Source organism: Callionymus lyra, chromosome 5 (assembly GCF_982586985.1).
Source record: "Callionymus lyra chromosome 5, fCalLyr1.hap1.1, whole genome shotgun sequence".
Taxonomy (NCBI): domain Eukaryota; kingdom Metazoa; phylum Chordata; class Actinopteri; order Syngnathiformes; family Callionymidae; genus Callionymus; species Callionymus lyra.
The window spans coordinates 6,848,872-6,874,910 of NC_141822.1; the positions used below are offsets into that span (position 1 = coordinate 6,848,872).

Genomic DNA, 26,039 nt, shown 5'->3' on the forward strand with positions numbered 1-26,039 from the left:
TGGAACCACTTACCTACATCAACAAACTTAACCTTAACCTAATTGTTAATGGTACTTAAAATGGACCAAAATATGACATATTTTTATACTTGACGTTGACATAAAATATATCTTCTACTTCGTTGAGATGGGTTCAATGTACATGTTTACATTTAGCACTTGAGGTACTTTTGTATTCGCAAACACTGTCTCTGCTGTGGAGAAAACACAATATTTCTGTACAACAACAGGCAATATTTGTAGAGATGCTAATAGCATTTAGCTCCAGAATTAGCACTTGAGGTATGTTAGCAAACCTACTCTTGTTATTGAAGATCTATTTTAAAAGGATGTTTTAGATTTAAAGACTTAATCATCTCATTGTTACCCTTGACCTCTGACGGACAGATGAATAACCTTAAAAAATACTAGAAATTAAGCTTAATAAGAGCTTTTTGTTTCTTGTTTTTTGTCCAGATTTAGTGTTGAATTCTAAGGACTTCTTGGTGTGGTTGTTGAGATCTACGCAGTAAGATAGGAGAATAATGTACGGTCACTTTAAATACTTGAATGAAATGCGCACATATATGGTATATACATTTTTTTTTAAATAAACATTTTATTGTTTTATACCTGCATAGTGTTACGTTTATATTTGCTTCTGTGCATTAAATACACTGTCACGTGTGAAACAATAAAATATATAAGGATAACATCCTCAAAGGAATAGTAAAAACAATTTAAATTTACAATAATTAGACATTTTTGGATGAGATATTTATACCCCGGATTGTTTCATATATAAGTTGTACTCTAGTAATCTATGGTGGGTTTAATAACTGATGGAAACTGATTCATAGGCTCAGAAATCGTGTGATAAAGTTCACGTCGATGAAGGAAAATGCGTGTTTTCTTCGCTCCTGACGACTGAACCAATTACACATCTGGTCCAGACCGAGCCGGCGTCCCCTGACTCAGCTTCACGGTGACGATGATTTCCTCGCACACGTGAACGTGTCCAGGAGCTTCTTGTTGTTGTCGTCGCTCCTTCATCTTCCTGCTTCGTCTGGAGCTGTCCGTGGTCCTGAACTCCACGCGGTCCATTCCTTCTTCTGGCTGCGCAGCTGGATCCTGCACGATTTCACCTGAACCCCCGAATGACAGTTTGTCCTCAGCTGGATCAGCTACGTACACAAAAGCAAGAAGGGTTTATGAGTAGAATGAATCTAAAGAGGAGTTTCGTGGTTCAGAGTTCACCAGACAGACGCACAATGACGGTGGGCTCGGATTAGTATCTTAACACACCAGTCAATGAGCTTTAACCGTCTCTCAAAACCAACAAGAGGATTGAACCCCTCTAGAAGAAGGGTGCGACCCCTGTGTTGCTACTCAGTTCACCAGTTTTAAAATGAACTAGTTCAGTTCATAGTTCATCATTGAAAATTCTCAAAAGGTCACTGCTGCGAGGATGAACTAGTTCATAGTTCCTTTTTTTGTATATGTTTCTTCGAGCTCTTCTTCCTATGAATTATTGCCAAAGACGATCGATAACTGAAGGCAGGAATTATTATTTATGTTTAAAAACATTTGTCATATTTCATTGTCTTTCAATTTTTTTCAGTATTGTAAAAACAACACACTACAAAACAATTGCATGTGTGCGGAACTCAGTATAGAATAGAATGAACTAAATAGATTTTAAGAAAACAAGATGAATAAATTACAATAAATTAAGTGACTATTACGTTGAAGTGGGCAAATTAAATATAATTTGAATCACCTAAAATTAATGACCGAAGCAAGAGTCTTGACGCGCCAAGAGTCACAGGCTAATGATACTTCAGGGAAAATACCATCATTTATTTTTTTCAAAATAAAACACATTTCAGACAATAATAATGAATAGAAGAGAAATTGTATCAATTATTTTGTCTGATAACAAGTTTCCAAACCTTTTTTTTGCAACAACTGGTTAAATGTTGGTTTTATATACACAAACAAACTCTTGGATAAAAAATAAATGTATATCGAGTTTGTGTTTTACTTATTTTTCACCAGTTTAAAGGTTTATTTCTTGAGTAAACTTGACTGAGACGAGACGTGTCAAGAGTCACAGGCTAACAAACAACATTGACAGGTTGAGGCGAGTTTCAAGGGCAAACAAACCACTAAATACTTATAACACTGCATTGAAACAATGAAATAAACCCCCAAAAAGTTGTGTATTTTGCTACATTTTGTCCGACCTGCATGTAATTCCTCGTCTTTCCTTTTTTTCAACCTTTCCTTGTTCTCTTTGTTTCTGTCGTCAGTTGACCTTCGACACGAGCTTCCAAAATGGCTGCGCCCATGTTGTTTACCTTTCACTGTTAGATATTAAACAGTTGAAAATGAACAGTCAAGTCGGCACGATTTTATTACGTTCATTCGACGAGACAATTACGCTACCAGTATTTATTAACAAATTAAAAGCCAAGGGCGGTCACGGCACGTTGTTACCCTAAACACGGCTACATTTTTCAGGGCATTACGGCAAGTGTGTAGGACGGTCACGGCAAGTTACGTGGTAGCCGCAGTTTAATTCGAACCTTTTTGTTAGTATTTTGAGAAGCAATTTCCTACAAGTACTATCACATTTAATTAGAGAAAGTATTTGCTCATATATATATATATATACTTAAAAAGATCAAGATAACACTGAGACAAATACAGGAGTCTCAGAGAGTCAAGGAAAAGTCTGCACAAATAAAATTGTCTTGAGATGTTTCTTGAAGGAGTCAGTAGATCATCAAACACAGAGATGTTTCTTGAAGGAGTCAGTAGATCATCAAACACAGATGTTTCTTGAAGGAGTCAGTAGATCATCAAACACAGATGTTTCTTGAAGGAGTCAGTAGATCATCAAACACAGAGACGTTTCTTGAAGGAGTCAGTGGATCATCAAACACAGATGTTTATTGAAGGAGTCAGTAGATCATCAAACACAGATGTTTCTTGAAGGAGTCAGTAGATCATCAAACACAGATGTTTCTTGAAGGAGTCAGTAGATCATCAAACACAGATGTTTCTTGAAGGAGTCAGTAGATCATCAAACACAGATGTTTCTTGAAGGAGTCAGTAGATCATCAAACACAGATGTTTCTTGAAGGAGTCAGTAGATCATCAAACACAGATGTTTCTTGAAGGAGTCAGTAGATCATCAAACACAGAGGAAGATCGTTCCAAAGCTTAGGAGAAATGTGAGTTCTTCTACTAGAGCAGGTCAGAATTCTCGCTGCAGAGTTCTGTATCAACTGCAGGCGAGACAGTACCGTGATATGTATCGTATCGTCAGGTTCTTGACAATACACTGAGGTTCTGCCGCTGGTGTCGTCCTTGTATTTGTGACCTTGTAGCTCTGATTCATTTCCAGTTTCCCAGAACATCTTTTTTCATGCCTGGTTGCCAGTTTTGAGAATCAGGCGTCTGCTGCCAGAGACATTCCTCTTGGCTTCCTCTCGGTACTCGGAGGCAAGATTTCGGACTCAGAGCGACTTGTTCTGCCGGTGCATAAATGATGAAGAGTACTTGGCAAGCCCTCCTCCTGTACTGCAGCTAATCCTTTGCTTAAATATCACTTAACACAACCTGTTAGTTTTTCCTTCAGAGTTGCGTAACTCTGGTGGACTCTTGCACACGTGAGGCCAGGAGACGAAAACAAAAACCACTTGGTTAATGAACGTTCTTACGTAAGCACCAAGTATGAAAGACAACGCTTTGTTCTGCTGTTTGAAATCCAATATGCTACATATTCTGTGTACACAGTGGCTGCTTAAAGATTCATGACAGGTTAGTAAAATTCATTATTGATAGTTTATTTTGAAGAGGACTCGTGCCTGGCATTATACACTGTATACATTATACACCTGAAGGTTTTCTGAAGGGCGTCTTTGTTTTCCTTCACTTCCAATATGTCGTTATAGAGATAAAAATACTTCTTTATCTCATGTTCCATTAAATATATTTTATAACCTTAACCCAAATATTCTATTAATCAAAAAGTTAAATGAATGAATCAAAAACTGAAAATACTTCATGAACAGAGATAGTAGTAAATAATCATGAACTCCAGTTTTAATTCCTGCTGACAACAAAAAGTATTTTGAGGAAATAAAACAATCAGGAAAGGAAAGAGAACAATGTGCACTAGATGTGTACCAAGGCTTCCACCCTGACATGCAAGTAGTACTCAGTCTTTCTTGGAGGAATGAACTCCTCAAGTATCAAATATGATTTTTTGAAAGAAAAACTGTGAAAGTTCTAACTCTGTTAATTTTTCAATGGTGTTGAAAACTTAAACTAAATAATAGTAATAGTACTACTACTACTACCATTATTACTACGAATAATAATACTATTGTTACTGCTATTACTACTACTATGACTACCACCACGACTAATAATAATAATAATACTCATACTATTACTACTATTACCACTACCACTACCATTACTTATACTACTGCTACTACTTACACTACTACTACTACGACTACTACTACTACTGCTACCACCACAACTACTAATACTACTAATAATAATACTATTACTATTACTACTGCTACCACTACCACTACCTCTACCTCTACCACTATCACTACTACTACAACTACCGCTACCACTACCACTACTACTACTACTTCTACTACTACTACTAATAATACATTTAATTTGTACTGCAACTCACATTAAGAAAACCTAATAAAACAGGTATTGAAAAAAAGTATTGCTCAGTATCAGTATCAAAGTAAAGGTATCGGTGTCAGTACAGGTATTTAACTTTTTTAAATAATAACCAGCCCTACTTGTGTCAATGTTGTTATTTTGTTCCCAAAGAAAAGTCGTAACATCGGTAAAATAATATTAAAATATATATATATAAATATAGTAAAATATTTGCCTTCTGACTCAGCTCTTTTTTAACCAAGACAAGAGTCACAGGTGTTTCAATAATATCATATAATCAGTGAAGAAACCGAGCCCCAGCATGTATGTAATGAATATATGTATAGAAACACATCTAAACAATACCTGTGTACGTCAGTGTTTGTGTTGCTCTGTTTTCATTCATGAGCCCGGCTTTCTTTGTCGGCGACCGATTGGTCGTGCGGGGGGGTTGGGGGGGGGGGGGGGGTTGAGGGGGGGGTTCCTCGGCTGCCTGGCAGGAGAGATCTGGCAATCATTATGATTGATTATAGGAAAGCGACGGGCACAGAAAACAATCTGACTTGATTTAGCAGCAGGACTGTTGTGATGGCAATTCCCCAGAAGCCGCTCGCAGTTACACAACAATCCACATCCGCTGGGCTTTTGACACGCAATGGCTCGTGATGCATGACCACGTTTGACTCGTTTGTTTTATCGCTTTAATGGATGATTTATTCGTCACCACGTGCATCTGAACGACTCTAGTGTATTCAAATGTAAATATCAAAATGATTCATGTTGTTTAGTGATGAAGCTTCATAAAACAGTGGCATGTTGTTTAGAGGTCAGTAGGTGGCGCCATCACTTTATAAAGGATGAGATGTTTCATTAGTGCAGAGACGCCATCTAGTGGACTCTGAACATAATGACACTGCTTCATGAAGCTTCATTACTACCTACAAGTACTTTCACATTTAAGTATTTCCTCATGTCTTTGTTGTAAAAGCCAGAAAAAAGTTTAAGAAACAATAAATCCTTGTTACTACAGTATCGCAATACATTGTATCGTAACACATGTATCATGATACGTATCGTATCGTCAGGTTCTTGACAATATACAGCCCTGATATATTTTTCTTAAAAATGATGTTTCATTAGAACAGTTGTTCAAAACAAATGAAAATAGTGCAGAGAAAAATGATACTGTTTCATGAAGCTTCATCAACACATCACTACCATCTAGTGGACTCTGAAGATAATGACACTGCTTCATGAAGCTTCATCAACACATCACTACCATCTAGTGGACTCTGAAGATAATGACACTGTTTCACGAAGCTTCATCAACACATCACTACCATCTAGTGGACTCTGAAGATAATGACACTGTTTCACGAAGCTTCATCAACACATCACTACCATCTAGTGGACTCTGAAGATAATGACACTGTTTCATGAAGCTTCATCAACACATCAACACATATTATTCTTGAGAATGAACCAAATTAATTTACTTGTTCTATTGATGGAAGATGTCATTTGCTACTGAAAAGAATGGATTTAATTTTGACTCTTCAAGGATTATGAAGTCCAAGAGGTTCTACTTTATAGTAACACTTCCTTTGTGCTCTTGAGCAAGACAAGGCACAACACACTTGAGTTCCACTGGGACATATTTTTCCTCCGTTTCCAGAACATCAAGGCATAAATGGCGTGTCGCCGTCCTAATCTATAGGCCGTCACAGACTGGAAACCTGCCAAGGATATACCCTCAATCCGACCCAATGTCATCTGTCCTGGGATTAGGATTATCAGTATAGAAATATGCATTTTGTGCCGCTATTATCCGACCGTCTACTTTGCTGCTGATTGTATAATAAATGTTGATAACATTGGTCGACGGATCTTTGAGAGACAATATTTTCAGTTGAATTTAGACCAACAAATGCTTTGCTCAAAGGCACCTTATCACTGCAAGATGGAGTTGCATCTAGAAATCCCAAAACTTACTTCTCTGTGTACAAAAAAATTAATTAATTCAATTATTTAAATCAAATTTACCTTTATATATACTGTATATACTTATTAAATTGATTTATTTAAAATAATAATGCTTATAATTATTGCAATTTACAAAATACTTGCAAATATTGCAATAATTCTGATGGAACTGATCCCTAGGTTTTCCTGGAGAATTCTTCTCCATCCATGTCCTGTATTATGGTTCCAACCAGTCTTGTCTGGCCCATAGAGGGCGCTGCTGGGGCGCCGCCCTCCCACTGATGTGGTGTATTTTTAACATTTAATTTATTATTATTTATTCTTTTTTTTAGTTTAAAAATAATCATTGTGACAGTGACGAGTCTGTATTTTTTCGGTAGAATTCTTCGCACTGATAAACAATATTTGCATTGATTCACGTTCTGAAAATAGTGCCATCTAGTGGACTCTTAGGATAATGACACTGCTTCATGAAGCTTCCCCAGACTAAATAGTCCACGTGTCAATATTGTCATTCTCTATATCACGTGTGAATCACCGAGAACAGGTGGATCTGTGATTGAAAAACAACAACAACATCTGCACGATGCCGGCGCTGCTGCAGCTGCACGTGACTCAGCGAAACCACTGGAACCACTAACTTTAAAGCAGACACTGAACGCACCGCCGGAGCCACAGCTGGGATCTGGTACCGGTTCAGCTGGGAGAGCATGTCGCCGCGATGAAGAGACATTAAATCTCTGAGCCGGTGCGGAGAAAAGCTTTTAATCGGAGCAGAGGCTCGTCGTTTCTTAAAGTTTTAGCCCCGGATCCCTCCCATCTGCCGCGGGAGTTTTCATGGTTTCGTTTAAGTTTACGAAGCGTCAGTTTGTTGTGCAGGCAGATTGTTGCGGCTTGTGTTTTATTCATGAGGCGGTGGGCGTCCTGGGGGTCACGCACACTGTAAATGCCACCCACACAAGACAGATCCAGAGAGAGAGGAGAAAAAAAGGCGTATTGTTTTCGGTCAGTGTTTTATAATAAACAATACATGACTTTTTCTCTCTTGTCACAAAGACGACTAAGAGTTTTTTCTACTTGAAGGCTCTTGTTATTGTTGATAAAAATGAAACAACTGTGTAATAATAGAAGCTCAACAGGGTAAGAAACTGTGAGTCTTTAATGAGCTTTTCTAACAGCGTGAGCAACCAATATCAATACGGTTCTGTAGACAATTGAAACACTGATGTCAGGAGAGGAAAAATATCTCCTCATGATTACTTTCGTGACTGGAGTATTTGTTACTGGCGAAGATGAAGGTACGAAAGTCATTGATTTTAAATCAGGGAGGGATTGTATTGAATGGTTTGGAAACTTGTTTCTGGAATCATTGAAATAAAACATTTCTATATTAAAAGGTTTAAATTGTTATTTGTATTATTGTATCATTAGAATCTGAATTAAAAAAAATTGTATATTAAAAGGTTGAATTTCCTTTTTTTTATAATAATGTTATATACATATTATATATATATATATATATATATATATATATATATATATATATATATATATATATATATAATATGTATACGTATAATAATAAAGTTTCAAAATCAAATATTTTCAAAATCAATTAATTTCTTTTCACAAATATATTGATTTTGAAACTATCATTATAATATAATATAATATGATAAACAATATCACATGTTCTTAATATTATACTAATACTGTTTCATGAAGCTTCATCAACACATCACTACCATCTAGTGGACTGTGAAGATAATGACACTGTTTCATGAAGCTTCATCAACACATCACTGCCATCTAGTGGACTCTGAAGATAATGACACTGTTTCATGAAGCTTCATCAACACATCACTACCATCTAGTGGACTCTGAAGATAATGACACTGTTTCATGAAGCTTCATCAACACATCACGACCATCTAGTGGACTCTGAAGATAATGACACTGTTTCATGAAGCTTCATCAACACATCACTGCCATCTAGTGGACTGTGAAGATAATGACACTGTTTCATGAAGCTTCATCAACACATCACTACCATCTAGTGGACTCTGAAGATAATGACACTGTTTCATGAAGCTTCATCAACACATCACTGCCATCTAGTGGACTCTGAAGATAATGACACTGTTTCATGAAGCTTCATCAAAACATCACTAGTTATCCAAACTGAAATCACATTGTATGTCCCAGAAATATGAATTTTATTTACAGAAAATCATCTGTATTCCAGATTCTATCCAGACAATCTTCAGGAACGTTACGTCTAATTCCATGAGTTTGTTATCAGTCGATAATTCCTCACACGTTTTTAACGATTTCATCATAAATCAGTTGCTACTGCAGCTTTATTCAAGGGGTTTGGCCGGACAAGTCTAAAAATAGCATCGAGCATCATCTCTCAAAAGCACCATCATCTCACTCACGGCATGTACACAGAGTCCAGCTCCGTTCAATGTCTGCCGGGGACCAAAAATACCCTCCGACCACCTGGATGGTTGTTGTTCAGTTGGGGTGGAGACAATTATCGGACACATGATCCGTGTATATTTATAAAGCCAAGGCACCGGCCTTAATTTATTCAAACAGATCCATTACTGGGCGGCCGCTCTGCCAGCAAAGGCAGGCACCTCGCCAGCCGGTCGGTCCATCTCCCTCCTCAGACGTGGACGCTTCTGCGAGTCAGAGCGAGGAGGGACAGTGTCTGGGGAGATTTTCTAGCAGGAGATAGAATTCCTGAAAGCATCTATTTCCATCCACGGTTCCTCGGTCTCTTAACAGGCCACGAGACACCTCGTCAGCTGCCGATGAATCACTTCTCCGAGCCGTTTATTTATAAGACAAAAGGCCCCGGAATTCAACGCACGGGGGGTAGAAGGAACGTACTGACGGGAGAAGACGAACGATCATACGATGTTGAGGACTCAGAAGTCGCTGACGTTGGTAATGGAGTTCTGGGAAACCCTATTAGTGAGCGGAGGGATGGAAAAGTGGTTGGGAATTACACACTCTTGTTGTGTTGTTGAGACGCGTCTTCTTTCTCTCGTCCGCCCATATCGTCCCGAAGGTCTCGGTGGACCGATGATGCTAATGGACGAAAATGTATTTTTGGACAAAGTTGCTGTTAGTCTGTAAACTACAACAAACAATATTTTAAATACGCTGATGAAGTTTCGCCAAAGGCAGTTGTCTGGAGTGTTTTCTATATCACAACATTACCTGGAGCTTATAATCCATGTGTTTGTATCTTCTCGTTTAGACTATTGTAACAGTTTATGTTAGTATCTAAACAATAAGCATCTGTCTCGCCTGCAGTTCATACAAAACTCTGCAGCGAGAATTCTGAGCTGCTCTAGTAGAAGAACTTACATTTCTACGATCCTTAAAACTCTTCACTGATTGACTGTTGCTCCTAAGCTTAGGAACGATCTCTGTGTTTGATGATCTACTGACTCCTTCAAGAAACATCTGTGTTTGATGATCTACTGACTCCTTCAAGAAACATCTGTGTTTGATGATCTACTGACTCCTTCAAGAAACATCTGTGTTTGATGATCTACTGACTCCTTCAAGAAACATCTGTGTTTGATGATCTACTGACTCCTTCAAGAAACATCTGTGTTTGATGATCTACTGACTCCTTCAAGAAACATCTGTGTTTGATGATCTACTGACTCCTTCAAGAAACATCTGTGTTTGATGATCTACTGACTCCTTCAAGAAACATCTGTGTTTGATGATCTACTGACTCCTTCAAGAAACATCTGTGTCTGATGATCTACTGACTCTTTCAAGAAACATCTGTGTTTGATGATCTACTGACTCCTTCAAGAAACATCTGTGTTTGATGATCTACTGACTCCTTCAAGAAACATCTGTGTTTGATGATCTACTGACTCCTTCAAGAAACATCTGTGTTTAATGATCTACTGACTCCTTCAAGAAACATCTGTGTCTGATGATCTACTGACTCTTTCAAGAAACATCTGTGTTTGATGATCTACTGACTCCTTCAAGAAACATCTGTGTTTGATGATCTACTGACTCCTTCAAGAAACATCTGTGTTTGATGATCTACTGACCATTTTTATTTGTGTTTTTCACTGATTTTCTGAGACTCCTGTGTTTGCCTTTTTTGTGTTGATCTTTATAGTATATATTTTAACTGTGTATTGTTTTTTATTGTTAAAGCGCTTTGTGACCCTGGTCTGGAAACATCTTAAATAATCATTACTTACTTACTTACAATGAAACACGACTTAATAACTTAATAACTTAAAGTGCTTTCAACTGTTGGTGATATGGTTCCAATGACTGGTTGCAATCAGCGTTAAAAAATAGTAGAAGAAGAAGCTGTCGAATCATTTCTGGTAAGTTTGCAGCAGCAGAGTTTGATTTGAAACAGAACAAACAGTACCTATATTTGAAACTTGTTCGTAGCAGAAGCTAAAAGGCTAACATGCTACACAGACAGGTAACTCTCGCACCAGCTCCCAGTGTAGACAATAGACACTATCCCTTGTGTTGTCCCTGGTTCAAGATGACCCGAAGGCCTGATAACAAATGTGTTTGTGATGTCCCTTGTGTTGTCTGTTGGTCAAGGTGACCCGAAGTTCGATAACAAATGTGTTTGTGGAATCCGTGGTTTTATCTCTGGGTCAAGGTGACCTGAAGGCCCGAAAACATATGTGTTTGTGGTATCCCTTGTGTTGTCTCTGGTTCAAGGTGACCCGAAGGCCCGAAGAATATGTGTTTGTGGTATCCCTTGTGTTATCTCTGGGTCAAGGTCAAGGTCCTCCCTGGCTTCAGTTAATACTTCCACTTGAAAAATTACAGAAATAAAGCAAAATAAAAAATCTTGGGAAGCCAGAGTAAAATGTAACCCTTAAAATTCAAGATGATGATGATGATTAAAAACTTTGTTATAGCTTTGTCAGTAAATTTCAGTAGAGTCTAAATACTTCATCGTGCCTTCAACACTTCCACTCTAATGTCTAATGTTATTGTTACAAAGATTTAACGTTGAATTTTCTTTAATGCTTGTGAAATGCAAAGAAAGCACAGCTGTTTTAGCTAGTTTTGCACTTTTATGTTTTGCCTATTTTTTTGTAGCATCAGAAAATCATCCATTCAATTCATTATTTTTCATATTTTAAATGTTCTTGTATTAATCGTCATTTTCTGGTTTATTTCTCCACAGGTTCTACTGGGACTTGATAATGCTCATCATGATGATGGGGAATCTAATCATCATTCCTGTGGGAATAACCTTCTTCTCAGAGCAGACCACCACCACCTGGTTGGTCTTCAACGTTGCCTCGGACACCATCTTTCTGGTGGACCTGGTCATGAACTTCAGGACGGGGATCGTCAACGAGGAGAGCTCGGAGATCATCCTCGACCCAAAGGTCATCAAGATGAACTACCTGAAGAGTTGGTTCGTCGTGGACTTCCTCTCCTCCATTCCAGTGGATTATATCTTTTTAATAGTAGAGAAAGGGTTTGACTCTGAGGTTTATAAGACGGCGCGCGCCCTGAGAATCGTCCGCTTCACCAAGATCCTCAGCCTCTTGCGGCTGCTAAGACTGTCCCGACTCATCCGGTACATACATCAGTGGGAAGAGGTGAGTGTTTGAATGGCTGTCATGGAAAACAGTTTTTTTTTTTTTCAGTTTTGGAAATGCCATTATGCCTGAAACCTGCTGCACATAAACAGCAATTTTAACTTGTTAAAATCCTCATTAGAGGTCTGGCTGTCTTAAAAATGGAAGATGAGGTGCCAAAAACTGCATCGTTAAACGGGAAACACCTCTTAAAAGAGTTAGTTTAAAATGTGTACATCTGACATTCCCTAATAAGGGTTGTGAGTATTTTCAGAGTAATCTGTTGTTGTTAGAGTTATAGACAAAAATGTTTGTTCATTTTAATATAGCGACTGGAGCTTGGTTGCCTTCGTCTTCATCTTCGTCCAAAAAGACGCTTAAAAACATCCAAATAAATCTGTACTGCTCGTCTGTAACGTCCCTCTTGTATTGAGGCTTCGACATGAGAAATTGTTTAAAAATAAATGTAAGAAGTAAAAATTTTAAGCTTGTTTTTAGCTTCTAAACAAGTGACAAGAGGGATGTAACCGTTTGGCAATGATGGGCTGGTGAAGCTTCATGAAACAGTGTCATGTTGTTCAGAGGTCAGTAGGTGGTGCCATCAGTTAAAAAATTGTTTTTATTTAGAACAGTTGTTCAAAACAAAGGAAAAATGGTACAGAGACCGCCATTCTTTTTTGACGAGGAGGACGCAGAAAAGTTGGTGTTTTCGTGACCATCATTTGAACATACATGAACAAACATCTCATGTCGAGGCTAAGATACAAGAGCGACGTTACAGACGAGCCGTGTTTGGAGGTTTTTAAGGGACTTTTTGGACGAAGATAAAGACGAAAACAACATTAAAAAGAACAAAAAATTTTGTCTATAGCACTAAAAAAAATGGCAGAATAACCCCAACATTAGTCGACATGAGGGTGAGTAATAAATGAGTTTGAATTTTGGATTAATTATTACTTTATAGCTGTTTAAATACATCATTTATTTTGACACACCTAATTGAACAAACCATTGGCTTTACATTCCAATTTGGATTTAAGCGTCTGGTTAATGTAATTATGCAAATCCTGTTTCATTAGCAGACATTCTTCAACATTCTTCAGGTAATAGTTATAATATATTGTATAATATGAGCTGTCAATCATTTATAATCACGATGCTAATCTAGCGCCAAAGCTAATGAAAGGGAGAAACTAATTGATCAGAAATACAAAAAACGATTATGAGAAGCTACAGTCGATATCTATCTTAGGCAGTTTTTAAAGAGGAGATTAATTGAGCGAGATAAGGTAGAAAAGGAGAACGACTTCAGCCTGATCAGCGCCTCTGTCTCGATGCCGTGGTTCTCCCGGATGAGTCTGGTTTCTTTGGGTGAGAACGAGCACTAGGTTACGACCATCAGGACATAACTGAGCCACACTTCATTACCCTCCCTGAGTGATACCGCAGCCACTGACGCACACTATTGAACCGATCTCAGGCCATCATTGCCTTCCTGCGAACTATTTCATTACGCTGATGAAAACGATCGTCTTCCTCGCAATCAAGATGGAACTGCCGCGGCTGTCGTGAAACAAATACTGTAGCCTTTGTGAGCGCGACAACCACAAGGTTGGATCAAATATAAGTCCACACAAGCTTCCCTGATGCAAGATATATAGATTTTCCATTCTTGTATCTAAAAGCATGATTGTGTGATACATTTACACTGATCTGTTCCTCCCATGTCAAGCCTTACCCTTAGTCATTGTAGCATTATGCTAACAGACTAGCTTCATTAGCTTACTAACTATTAGCGTGATCGTTTTTGAAAGTCATCTAAACAAGGAGTAGGTATTTGAACTTTAGGATCCTTTTAGCCCGCTACATTTTATTTAAAATTTGTATATAGTGTGTACATAGTATTACTCTGCAATTCTCATAGTATTACTCTGCGAGTCACCATAGTATTACTCTGTGATTCCCATAGTATTACGCCATTAGTCACAATAGTATTACTCTGCGAATCACCAGGGTATTACTCTGCGATCCTCATAGTATTACTCCATGAGTCCCCTTATTATTACTCTGCGAATCACCAGAGTATTACTCTGCGATTCTCATAGTATTACTCCATGAGTCACCTTATTATTACTCAGCAAATCCCCAGAGTATAACTCTGCAATTCTCATATTATTACTCAGCGAATCACGAGAGTATAACTCTGCAATTTTCATAGTATTACTCTGCGAATCACCAGAGTATAACTCTGCAATTCTCATAGTATTACTCTGCGAATCACCAGAGTATTACTCTTCGATTCTCATAGTATTACTTCATGAGTCACCTTATTATTACTCTGCGAATCCCCAGAGTATAACTCTGCGATTCTCATAGTATTTCTCCATGAGTCACCCTAGTATTACTTTCGAAGTCACCGTATTTCCTTAAGTAATAAACATTTCAAACACTGCACAGTAAGTACAATAAACAGTTCTGTATAAATCAAATGTTGTGCTTCTCGTGTACAGTTGTTCTTAAAAGTCATCGCTGTCAAAGTCTCGTCTGAGATCCACGTCACGTGACCAAAACGCACACGCCTCATTGGTCAACAGCAGCTCTGCGTCACATTCATCATGAATATATTGGACATAAATTCATTTTTTAAACGTCCGTGTAACGTTTACGCGTGTAGATGTTAACCATCTCAAATATTATTGTTTAGTTTTTGTTGCTTACAATAGATTCAAACTAGTCAAGAATCTCTTCGTCACAGCTGATAAGTCCATCTACCTCCTAATGACTCGCTCTTGTATCCTTCGACCCCTGGTTTGATGGACGAGATGAATGACGAGCAACGATGTGATGCTGCTGTGAAGCAGGTTCAAGGTTGAGCGGTTCAATGGAAGGTCAGCGATCTAACCGGGGCTATAAAGGGTAATAGCATAAACAGCAACTTCACGTGTCACTCCTTACATCGTCATAACTGTTGTATGTTGTCTGAGCCCCGGTTCCACGGATCATCGGATATATAGAACAAAAGAACAAGACCTTGCAGGAATTCCAGTGTTTAAGACTGAGAAGCAAAAGCCACTTTTTATAATACGTATTAATTATCTTGCATTAGGATTCCATTATGTGGTGTGTTTGAAACGTGGTAAAGCAGTTTCCCGAGCAACACGGTGGGAGGATTCGTCGGCGTAGACCGGCGAGGAAACACAAGCAGAGCTGCAAGGTTAATGAAACTCTGCGGCGGAGCACATTGCGGCATATATACAGATGTGTCTTATTCTCTGGGATACAGAGCTCCCAGCGCCTCCCTCTCATATTCTTATCTAATTTTCTTTCCTCTCTTCTACCTCTGGTTGAATGGGAGGAGAAACATATACAGTTCATGCTGATCGAATAAATGTAGCGTCGAAGAGAACGTCACGAAGTCGTGAGGGTGAAAAAAAAAATGCATCCAGTGGAAAAATTTCCAAGCTGTCGTAGCATGTTAGGTGTGAGGATGCAGGACACGCGTGTTAATACAGTGACGAACAGATACACGAGCGCTGGACCGTCATTACATCGACCTTGAGTGGGAATAAGTCTCTTGATCAGTGTCGTCTTTCAGTCAGACCTGGATACAGGTGTGTGTTTTGAGAAGAATCTGCCGATACGATTTGTATGACGATACAGGGATACTGTAGTAACAAGTATATATGTGTAGTATTGTTCAGTACTTGACTCTGGTGTTGTGATAGTGTAGTAACAAAGATATTTGTGTAGTATTGTCGAGGACTTGACTCTGGCGTTGCAGAATTTAGACCACACAAGTCACCATAGTATTAGTCTGCGATTCTCGCAGTATTACTAAGTGAGTCACCAGAGTATAACTCAGCAAGACACCGTGGAATCAATAAGAGATACTCTTAGTATTACTCCGCGAGTCACCATAGTATTACTCCGGGAGTCAGCAAAGTACTAATCCAGGTTTCTCGCAGTATTACTCCGAGAGTCAGCAAACTAATAATCTATATTTCTTACAGAATTACTCAGCGAGTCACCAAAGTATTACTTTGTGAGTAACCTTAGTATTACTCTGTGAGTCACTGTAGTACTACTCCACGTTTCTCGCAGTATTACTCAGCGAGTCACCAAAGTATTACTTTGTGAGTAACCATAGTACTACTTAGTGATTCTTGTAGTATTACTCAGCGAGTCACCTAAGTATTACTCCTTGATTCAAGGTAGTATTTATTCTGCGAATCATCGTAGTATTACTCTATGATTCTTGTAGAATTACTCTGGGAATCTCCGTAGCATCTCCTGTGAGTCACCGAAGTATGACAAAGTACTTGACAAAATCATGCTTTCATTTTAAAACCAAAATATGTCCAAACATCAGCTTTAAAAACTGCTGGAGTCCATTGTATCCTCTTGTCCTCAGTTGTTGCTGGGATCTGACAAGGGTTCATTCTTAAAAATAATATTTTATCTTATATTGTCCATTGACAGGATTGATCGTATTCTAAGGAACATTCTTACAAATGTCGGTGCTGCTTCATTGAGTATAATAAACCATATGTAGGTTTAAATGAGCATCACTTGGATGAAGAATGCCGGAGCAGCTCGTTACTATTTCCATCCTCCCGCGTTAGTGCCAAGTGGTCGGCCAGCTGCAGAACAAAGTGTAACACTTGATATCCTCGCGAGGAGTTGATAAAGGCTGAGCCGGACGACCGAGCACAAACATTACTCAACTCCTGCTTTGTGTCACATTTAAAGGTGTTTTTCAGTTGCTAGCATCGCGCTGGTGAACTCTGGGAGACCAAGAGCTCACCTCGTGTCAGCCGGATTCATTTAGTAAGGCCGAGTAGTTAAGAATTCAATAAAACAAATGGCCTTTGCTCTTTCTTCTGTAATCCCGCATGAATTTTCCAGATCGTTTAAGGATATCATTGCCCTTCCTCGCCTTTATTAATTTAGCTCTGTGCCCCACGTATGCTTTTCTTCTCCTTCCATGCCCTCGCAGACTAATTATCCAAACGACCTTATGCCGGACTCTCTTCTCCGACTTCTCCGACTTCTGCACAAACTTGTTCCGGCATCATTACAGATTGTGAATAAATTAAAGGGCAATTATCTTTTCTGACTCTTTCAAAAGTTGAAGTCTTTCTCTCCAAGATGCAGTAAATTCCTCATGTTTTCAACTCATTACTTTATAAAGTTGCTCTGAAATCTGGGCGAACGAGAGGTTACGAGAGTCCATTATGACGTAATAATTGGCCTCACTCCTCCTCCAGCTGTAATCACTCCCGCTTTGTTTATACAACGAGTCCCTTGGAGGTGGAGACTTCCAGGATTGGTTACGCGTGGTGACAAACCTCTATGTTTGACCAATCACAGCAGAGTGGGTGTTTTCAGTGGGAGGAGCTTAATATCATTTTCTAATGTCAATATTTCAATGAAAAGAGAGTTTTGTACAAACACACACCGATGATACAATAGAGTCAAACAACACAACAAAACACCTAAATCCACACTTTAGTTGAACTTTAAGAGGATAGTTCAACCAAAAAATCTGAATCCACTTATTTTCTACTCAAACCTCATGTCTACTAAGGAGTAATCCGGGTATTTTTGGACGTCCAGGCAGAAAAGTTTGTCCATACGATGGTCACGAAGAGCAGCCACTGTCCAAAAAAGACGCTTAAAACATCAAAATACCTCCGTACTGCTCGTCTGCAACGTCCCTTTTGTCCCTTTTTTTGAAGCAAAAAAACTGGCATATCAGCATTTAGCTTCAGCTACAAACAACCGTAAAATATAGACATTTTTTCTGAATGATTCATGGCGTCGAGGCTTCAAAACAAGAGCGACGTTGCAGACGAGCAGTATGGAGGTATTTGAATGTCTTTAAGTGTCTTTTTGGACGAGGTCCAAGTCATCCCACGAACCCACTGCCCTCGACTCTCCATTTCACGATGACATTTCTTCGCCGCGCGACAACCGAGCGAGCCGATTGATCCGTGCTTTAATTACCCTCGATAACGAGGATTTATGAAACTCTGGGATCTTTAAATCAAAAAACCTTCAGAAAACAGTCCCAGAATCCAGAAACACTGCTTCTATTTCTGTTCCTGTCATCAATAATTCATGCCCTTCTGCATCTGAGTAAATATTTTCTTGAGCTCCAACATTCACTTTTCACGGCGGTGTCATGCATTTTTAAACGTTTAACTATTTGTCAGATCTCTCCTGTCGTAGCTGGAGCCGACCGGGAGCCTGGAGTTTAAACTTAGACCGGTGGAAACTAAAATAAAAGGAGTCTCTTTTAGGTTCTCGGTTTATCTTTCTTTTTATCTTCTTAACTAGCTTCTAGCTAGTAAGTTAGCTGGCTAGCTAGCACCAATGCTACGACAATGACCAGCCAATTTAGAAGACAATCTTGCAGTTATTTCTTTCTTATTAGTAAAATAAAGATCATATGAAAGTTGTGTGATTCTGTGTGAAGTTAGTATGTTCTCCCCGTGTCGCGTGGGTTTACTTCGGGCACTCCGGTTTCCTCCCACAGTCCTAAAACATACAGAGGTTAATAGGGGACCTGGCGAAATTTTCCATCGGTATGAGTGTGTGTGTGAATGGTTGTGTGTCTTTGTGTGTCCTGCGAAGGACTGGCGTCCTGTCCAGGGTGTCCCCTGCCTCTCGCATAACTGGGATAGACTCCAGCGCCCCCCCAGTGACCCTCATAAGAGGACAAGCGGCAGAAAATGATTGATGCATATTAATATCTTTATTCCAAACAACACATTTGGGATTTTTTTTTAATTTAACATCAATTAACCAAAAATTAGATTAGTTTATTTTACAAAAAACACCTTGTTTTTTCTGTGGGTTTGTGTGTCTTTGATGCCTCAAACAGTTCAGTTGAGCCATTCAGATATGGTACAACCTTCACATGTTTTAACTTGTACAGGGATGATCTCACCATCTGTTTATTTAGCTTTCATGAACATAAAATCATCCTTTATTGAAGACGATAATCTTTATTGTCATTGCAAGGGCCTTCATTGGATTTCATTCGACAACATCTTCTTGTAGCAACATCCTGGTCGTAAAATACAACATCATGTAATGATGTAATGATGATACTAGTGCAGATGAGAGTAACACAACTTTCACAAATGAAATAAACACATTTGATAAATAACAAGTCCATGTTTTACAAAACAAAGAAAACCAGAGTCCAGAAACCAAAATGTCTAACCTAACCCTGACCCTGACCCTGACCCTGACCCTGACCCTGACCCTGACCCTGACCCTGACTCTAACCCTAACCCTAACCCTAACCCTAACTCTTACCCTAACCCTAACCAAACCGGGGAATAACACAGGAAACAACAGGGAACCTACAAACATTAAAAAATAAAACAAAAAAAAACAGCGGTCAAAACACTCACTAATAAAGAATAAACCAAAGCACTCGGTCAAAATGTCAAAGAGGCAAAACACAAGAAGTTGTGTTCTATTCGTTGTCAGGGGGAAATGGGAGAGGACAGAACAGGAAGTTAGGGAACAAAATAAGAGTGAAAACATAACAGTAATATAAATAATAAAAACAAGTCAAATAAGGTGTAAAATTAGAGAACAGCAGTCAAAAGTATAATACATTCAGTAGTATATCTACTGGACTGAGAGGTAGTTGTAATGTATGCATTTTAAGGTATGTTTAGGGTGTAAAATGTATTTTAAATGGACACAAAATGTTGATAGTTTTATTGTTTAGACACCTACTTGATCACGCAAACATTCCGCCTTTGACCAATCGAATGAAAGAGGCGTGGCCAGGGTAACAACAGAGTAATAAAGTCAAGAAGAAGGTGCTGAAAGTTCTACTTCTCTTTAATAAGCTTTTGTTGAATCAACCTCACAATGATTCTCCACCGGGATCCATCGAGGCGAAGAAACCTTTAAAGTAAACTTGAGCTCCGTGTTAAGCACTTAAACTCTCTTGAGTTTTATGGATTCCATTGTTCACCTTCAGAGTACTTTGTGTTATTCCAATTCTAGGTGAATAAAAGAAGGCTCAACTCTTGGTGGATTAATGTTGAATCTGGCTTAAATCCACCTGTAATGGTAGGTGAAGTGGGAGCCAAGAGAGATTTGTCAGAACTCTCTGACTTTCCTTTTACAATTTTACAGAAACAGACAAAATATTGAAACAGAAGCTTCATGTTTGCTGCATTTAAAAACCAACCGCGGGCTGAAAACTTTCACATCCTCAGCATCACCATCACAGAGCTGTCACTCCCAGAGTCCAGCGTGTTTCTGTGAAAATCAATGCTTGACTCAGTTGTCGAGATCAAACACTTTTATTGAGTCAGTTGTCATCGAGTGTTTTAGAGATTTGAGCATCTCTTTTGTGTTGTTTTTTAAATGTATTTAATAGATTTTTTTTTCCAATATTTTCTTGAGAAATTATTAAAAAACAGATGTTAAACTTGGAGAATCTTTGAAAAAAGAAGGACATTTTGTTGGTTAGTAAATGGAATTTCAAGGGTAGAAATGTGAGTCAAGTGACCTGGTGTCCAGTTCACAGGTGAGACTTGGTTGAAATAGGTCTGATCTATAAATAGAAGTATGTCAAAACTATCCAATCCCTTTGTTTGTGGAAGTAAATGTTGAGCAAATCCAAGTTTAAATTTAGAGTTAATAAAAAATCACTTTACTTTCTTTCTGATTTTGTTTTATGATCGACTTATTTGAAGGATTCGTACCATCATCAATGGAAACTCTAGTCCAGTAAGTAAGTAAGTAAGTAATAGTTATTTGTAAAGATCTTTCTAGAGCAGGTTCACGAAGCGCTTTAACAATCAAAAACAATACACAGTTAAAATATATACTTTAAAAGATCAACACACATAAGACAAACACAGGAGTCTCAGAAAATCAGGTAAAAGCTCAAATGAAAGTGTCTTGAAGGAGTCAGTAGATCATCAAACACAGAGATGGTTCCAAAGCGAAGGATTTCTCTCCTCTGGTGAAGCGTGTTCAGGAACCATCAGTATATTCTGATCCACAGACCTCAGAGCCCGAGCTGGGGTGTAAGTCTGGATCAGATCACTGATGGAAGGTCTGACCATGAATAGATCTGAAAGTAAGAACCAGAATTTTAAATTGATCCTGAAAGAAACTGGAAGCCAGTGAAGAGTTTTAAGGATCGTAGAAATGTGAGTTCTTCTACTAGAGCAGCTCAGGATTCTGGCTGCAGAGTTTTGCATCAACTGCAGGCGAAACAGATCCTTCTTGTTTAGACACCAAAATAAACTGTTACAATAGTCTAAACGAGAGACACAAGGTAGGTAGAGTAGGTAGTGGTCCTATAATAGTTCAGCCTGTTCCAGATTGTACTTTCGTATTAGTATCACCAGTAAATACTTTGAATGCAGCACAACTGTATTTAAATGCAATTTTCATGATTAAACTTGACTCGTGCAAATTTGTGCGTCAGCATGAAGCAGTTTTCACCTGCACGAGAACAAGTGAGATTTATTCGGTCTCAACTCTACACAACAATATTTGGAGTCCGACAACAGTGTTTTCTCTTTAAATATTTGTGCAAACTTTCCAATTTTTCCTTTAATCCGACATGTTCCTGGTGAAATTCTTCTCCACTTCTCTTTTAAAACACCTGAAATTCCAAGACGTCTATTTTAAGTCTTTGTCGTCAATGTCAACGAATATTTGCTGCTCTTGTTTTGTTGTATAACTTCAGTAATTAAAGGCTGTTGACGTTCTATCGAGGTTGAATCCGATGCTATGATCCTCCGTTAAGGTCACGCAAACATCCCTCGTTCATCGGTTCGGCCGTGAACTCCGTGTTGTTGTGAAGGAATGGGAGCGTGATGAAAGTTGCCGACTCAGCAACGGCTCTGTTTTGCCTCGGAGATTAAGTCGACTTTGGTTTATAGAGTCGCGGGGAATTGATTCACCTGTCGGAGAAGCGGCGCAGGTCTTACGTGCCTGCGGGCGACCTCGGAGATACAGGTGCAACACACACAAACACTGACGCACACGCACACGTGCGCACACAAAGTGCTGAGTCATGGAAGAGGTTGAAAGAGCAGCGAAGAAGAAAGGGATTGATATGAAGAGAGAAACAAAAAGGGGGAAGAAAGGGCATTTTTTCATCTCCATGAGTGTGTGTGTGTGTGTGCGTGTGTGTGTGTGTGTGTGTGTGTGTGTGTGTGTGTGTGTGTGTGTGTGTGTGTGTGTGTGTGTGTGTCTCTGATCCCTGTATTACTTCCCTTGATTGATTTCCTGTTGTGTGGCCCGTAATTCTCCCTGTAATTAAAGTTTGTAAAAAGATCGTGGATTAAAGCCGTGACAGAGTTGCTGCTCATTTTTTTATTTATCGTGTCTTTAGTCAATCAATCAAACCTGCATCGTTTGATTCGTCAAAAGACAAGATTGAGAAATACAATTTGTAAAACATTATACTTTTTCATTACTGTTTCATGTTTTTTACACATTTATATTTATATTTATATTTATATTTATATTTATATTTATATTTATATTTATATTTATATTTATATTTATATTTATATTTATATTTGTATTTATACTTTCATTATCATTAACATAAGCATTTATATTTATACTTTCATTCACATAAGCATTAGCATGAGCGTAAGCATTTATATTTATGTTACTTACTTACTATACTTGACATACTTATATTTATTTCGTTTCGGTATGTTTTATTTCTTAATATTTTTTATTTTTGTCCAATCTCTCATTCTTTTTCATTAATAATCTCTCATTTTTTTTTTTCAATCACTTATTTTGACATGCAACTTCAAAATATTGTTCTAATTGTTACTGTGTATTTAAAAAAAACACAACCTAAGACCTGAAACGTGTTGTCATATTTTTATTTCCTTAACTTTTATTTATTAAAAATATTTTAGCTGTGGTTCTATTCATTGTTGTATCAGTAGTTATTTTTGCTTTTTTTTTTATTGATAAATATTAATGGATGCTATCAAATATTATTTATATTTCTAGTATCGTGACAAGGCTGGCGATTGAAGTGTGTCTATAAAAAGTAACATGAGATCATTGGTGACCAGAGTTGCTTCATTAAAGACAGTCGTATGTCGGGCGTGAGACTGATGACTGTACACATGTACACATGTACACATGTACACATGTACACATGTACACATGTACACATGTACACACGACGGTGACGAGATCTGATCGGACGAGTGTGGCGTGAGTCTCATGTCATGAGTTTGATACTTCAGCCCATGGCTCCTGACTCATCCTGAAATAATATAATAATACACTTGTGCGCTATTTATTTACCTCTTTAAGAGTATTTACAGGGAAATATTTCAATGTCTTCGAAAGGATCAAATTGTTTTTGTGTTACTCAATGATTGAAAAATCTAATGTAGCAGGTAGTGATAGCAATAATACTTTTGCCGGTATCCAGATTTTACTTTTGTATAAGTGTCGCCAGTAAATTTATGTAGTACAACTAGTAGGAGAATCAACACGACTGTATTTGAATACAATTTTCATGACTAAATTTGAGTCATGTAAATTTGTGCGGCAGTTTTTACATGGACAACAACAACATTGTTTTGTCTGAACTCAACAACACAATGACTGTGCAAAGAAAATGGTAAAAAAAACGTTTAAAATGGAGAGATAAAATACTTTAATATATGTACAGTATATATTAAAAAGGTTTTTTTATGCAAAGACTTGAAAAAAAACTTTGATTGTATATTTCTTTCAGTTTATATACAATTAAAAGATAATGAAATCATCTTAAAAACACCCTTATTTAAAAAATAATAGATGTTTTTTGTAGTGAAGGAAGAATAACTTGCAAAAATTAAAACAAATATAAAAGGAGGGGGAAAACTGTTTTAAAAAATGTAAGCGAGTATATGAAGAATATGAAGCTGTAAATTAATTTCCTCATGATCAGATTATAGTTCTACCATGATTCATATTCATCTATATATATGTATATGTGTGTGTTTTAATATGTGTTTTTATGTACATTTAGAGTTGATTTAGAGCAAAGATGCCTCAGGAATACGTGGGTTGTTAAATGGCGTGTCTTCATGTGTGACCGTGGCATCTTTGACGTGTGGGACGGAGGATCTCAGGGTTTAACTTGGGGTCACGACCTCTGACACGGTGAACATATAAAAAGCTTACATTGGGAGACAAAGTTACCTTTTTAACGCCATGATTTTCCTGCTTTTGAAACCCACCCACGCCTCTACTTTAATAACAGCTTTTATTGTTAGATAAGCTTAATCTGCACCTTTACCTTCTTATTCTTAATCTTCTTATTTCTCGTCTGCTTTTTCTTCGTACATAAATCATGGACGTGATGGAGAAAAAACACAACAACACCCAAACCAAAAACTGAATACAGAACTATAGTCTTATATATTAGAATATTTTTCATTTTCATATATTCTTTTGTTTCTTTTCTTTTTTTGGAAAAACATGTGTAAAGAAACATACTATTTTAGATCATGTTATTTTATTCACAATTTACAAATATTCACAACGTTTGCTCATTTTTTGTGTTGCGATTAAACTTCCGGCCGCAGTCATGACGTCCGCGGCAGCTAAAGGAACAATAAAATCCTGCGAGATCCCGGCAAAAACTGAGGATGAGAGGATACAGCGACTCCAGCAGCTTTTAAAGCTGATGTTTGGACACATTTTGCTTTGAAAACAAATGACATCAGTTACGATTTCGTCAAAGTCAAGTACTCGACAATACTACAAATATTTCATTGTTACTACAGTATCACAATGTATGGTATCGTTGACTCTGCATACTCGTGATACATATCGTATCAACAGATCTTCGCCATTACGCCCTTTGTATCTAAAGGGACAATGAAATGCAGTTTTCGACCATGACTGAGGACGAGAGGATACAGTGGACTCCAGGAGTTATTAAAACTGATGTTTGGAAACATTTTGTTTACAAAACAAAAACAAAGGAAACTTGGTCAAGAGTCATGTGGTCTGTAAATTCTGCAACACCAGAGTCAAGTACTTGACAATACTACACATATATACTTGTTACTACACTATCACAACACCGGAGTCAAGTACTGGATAATACTACACATATATACTTGTTACTACACTATCACAACACCAGAGTCAAGTACTGGATAATACTACACATATATACTTGTTACTACACTATCACAACACCAGAGTCAAGTACTGGATAATACTACACATATATACTTGTTACTACACTATCACAACACCGGAGTCAAGTACTGGATAATACTACACATATATACTTGTTACTACACTATCACAACACCAGAGTCAAGTACTGGATAATACTACACATATATACTTGTTACTACACTATCACAACACCAGAGTCAAGTACTGGATAATACTACACATATATCCTTGTTACTACACTATCACAACAACAGAGTCAAGTACTCGACAATACTACACATATATCCTTGTTACTACACTATCACAACACCAGAGTCAAGTACTGGATAATACTACACATATAACCTTGTTACTACACTATCACAACACAAGAGTCAAGTACTGGACAATACTACACATATATCCTTGTTACTACACTATCACAACACCAGAGTCAAGTACTAGAACATACTACACTTATATCCTTGTTACTACAGTATCACAACACCAGAGTCAAGTACTTCACAATACTAAACATATATACTTGTTACTACAGTATCA

At 37.9% G+C, this 26,039-nt stretch overlaps 1 protein-coding gene across 1 annotated transcript in view; it reads left to right on the forward strand.

Annotated features, from left to right (window-relative positions):
• The window catches only part of hcn1 (hyperpolarization activated cyclic nucleotide-gated potassium channel 1), a 111,662-nt gene that overhangs the window by 2,302 nt on the left and 83,321 nt on the right, over positions 1-26,039 (forward strand). The window contains exon 2 of the mRNA XM_087790638.1: positions 11,879-12,302. Within this exon, the coding sequence (XP_087646764.1) occupies positions 11,879-12,302 (424 nt within the window). The remainder of the gene's footprint in view (positions 1-11,878; positions 12,303-26,039) is intronic.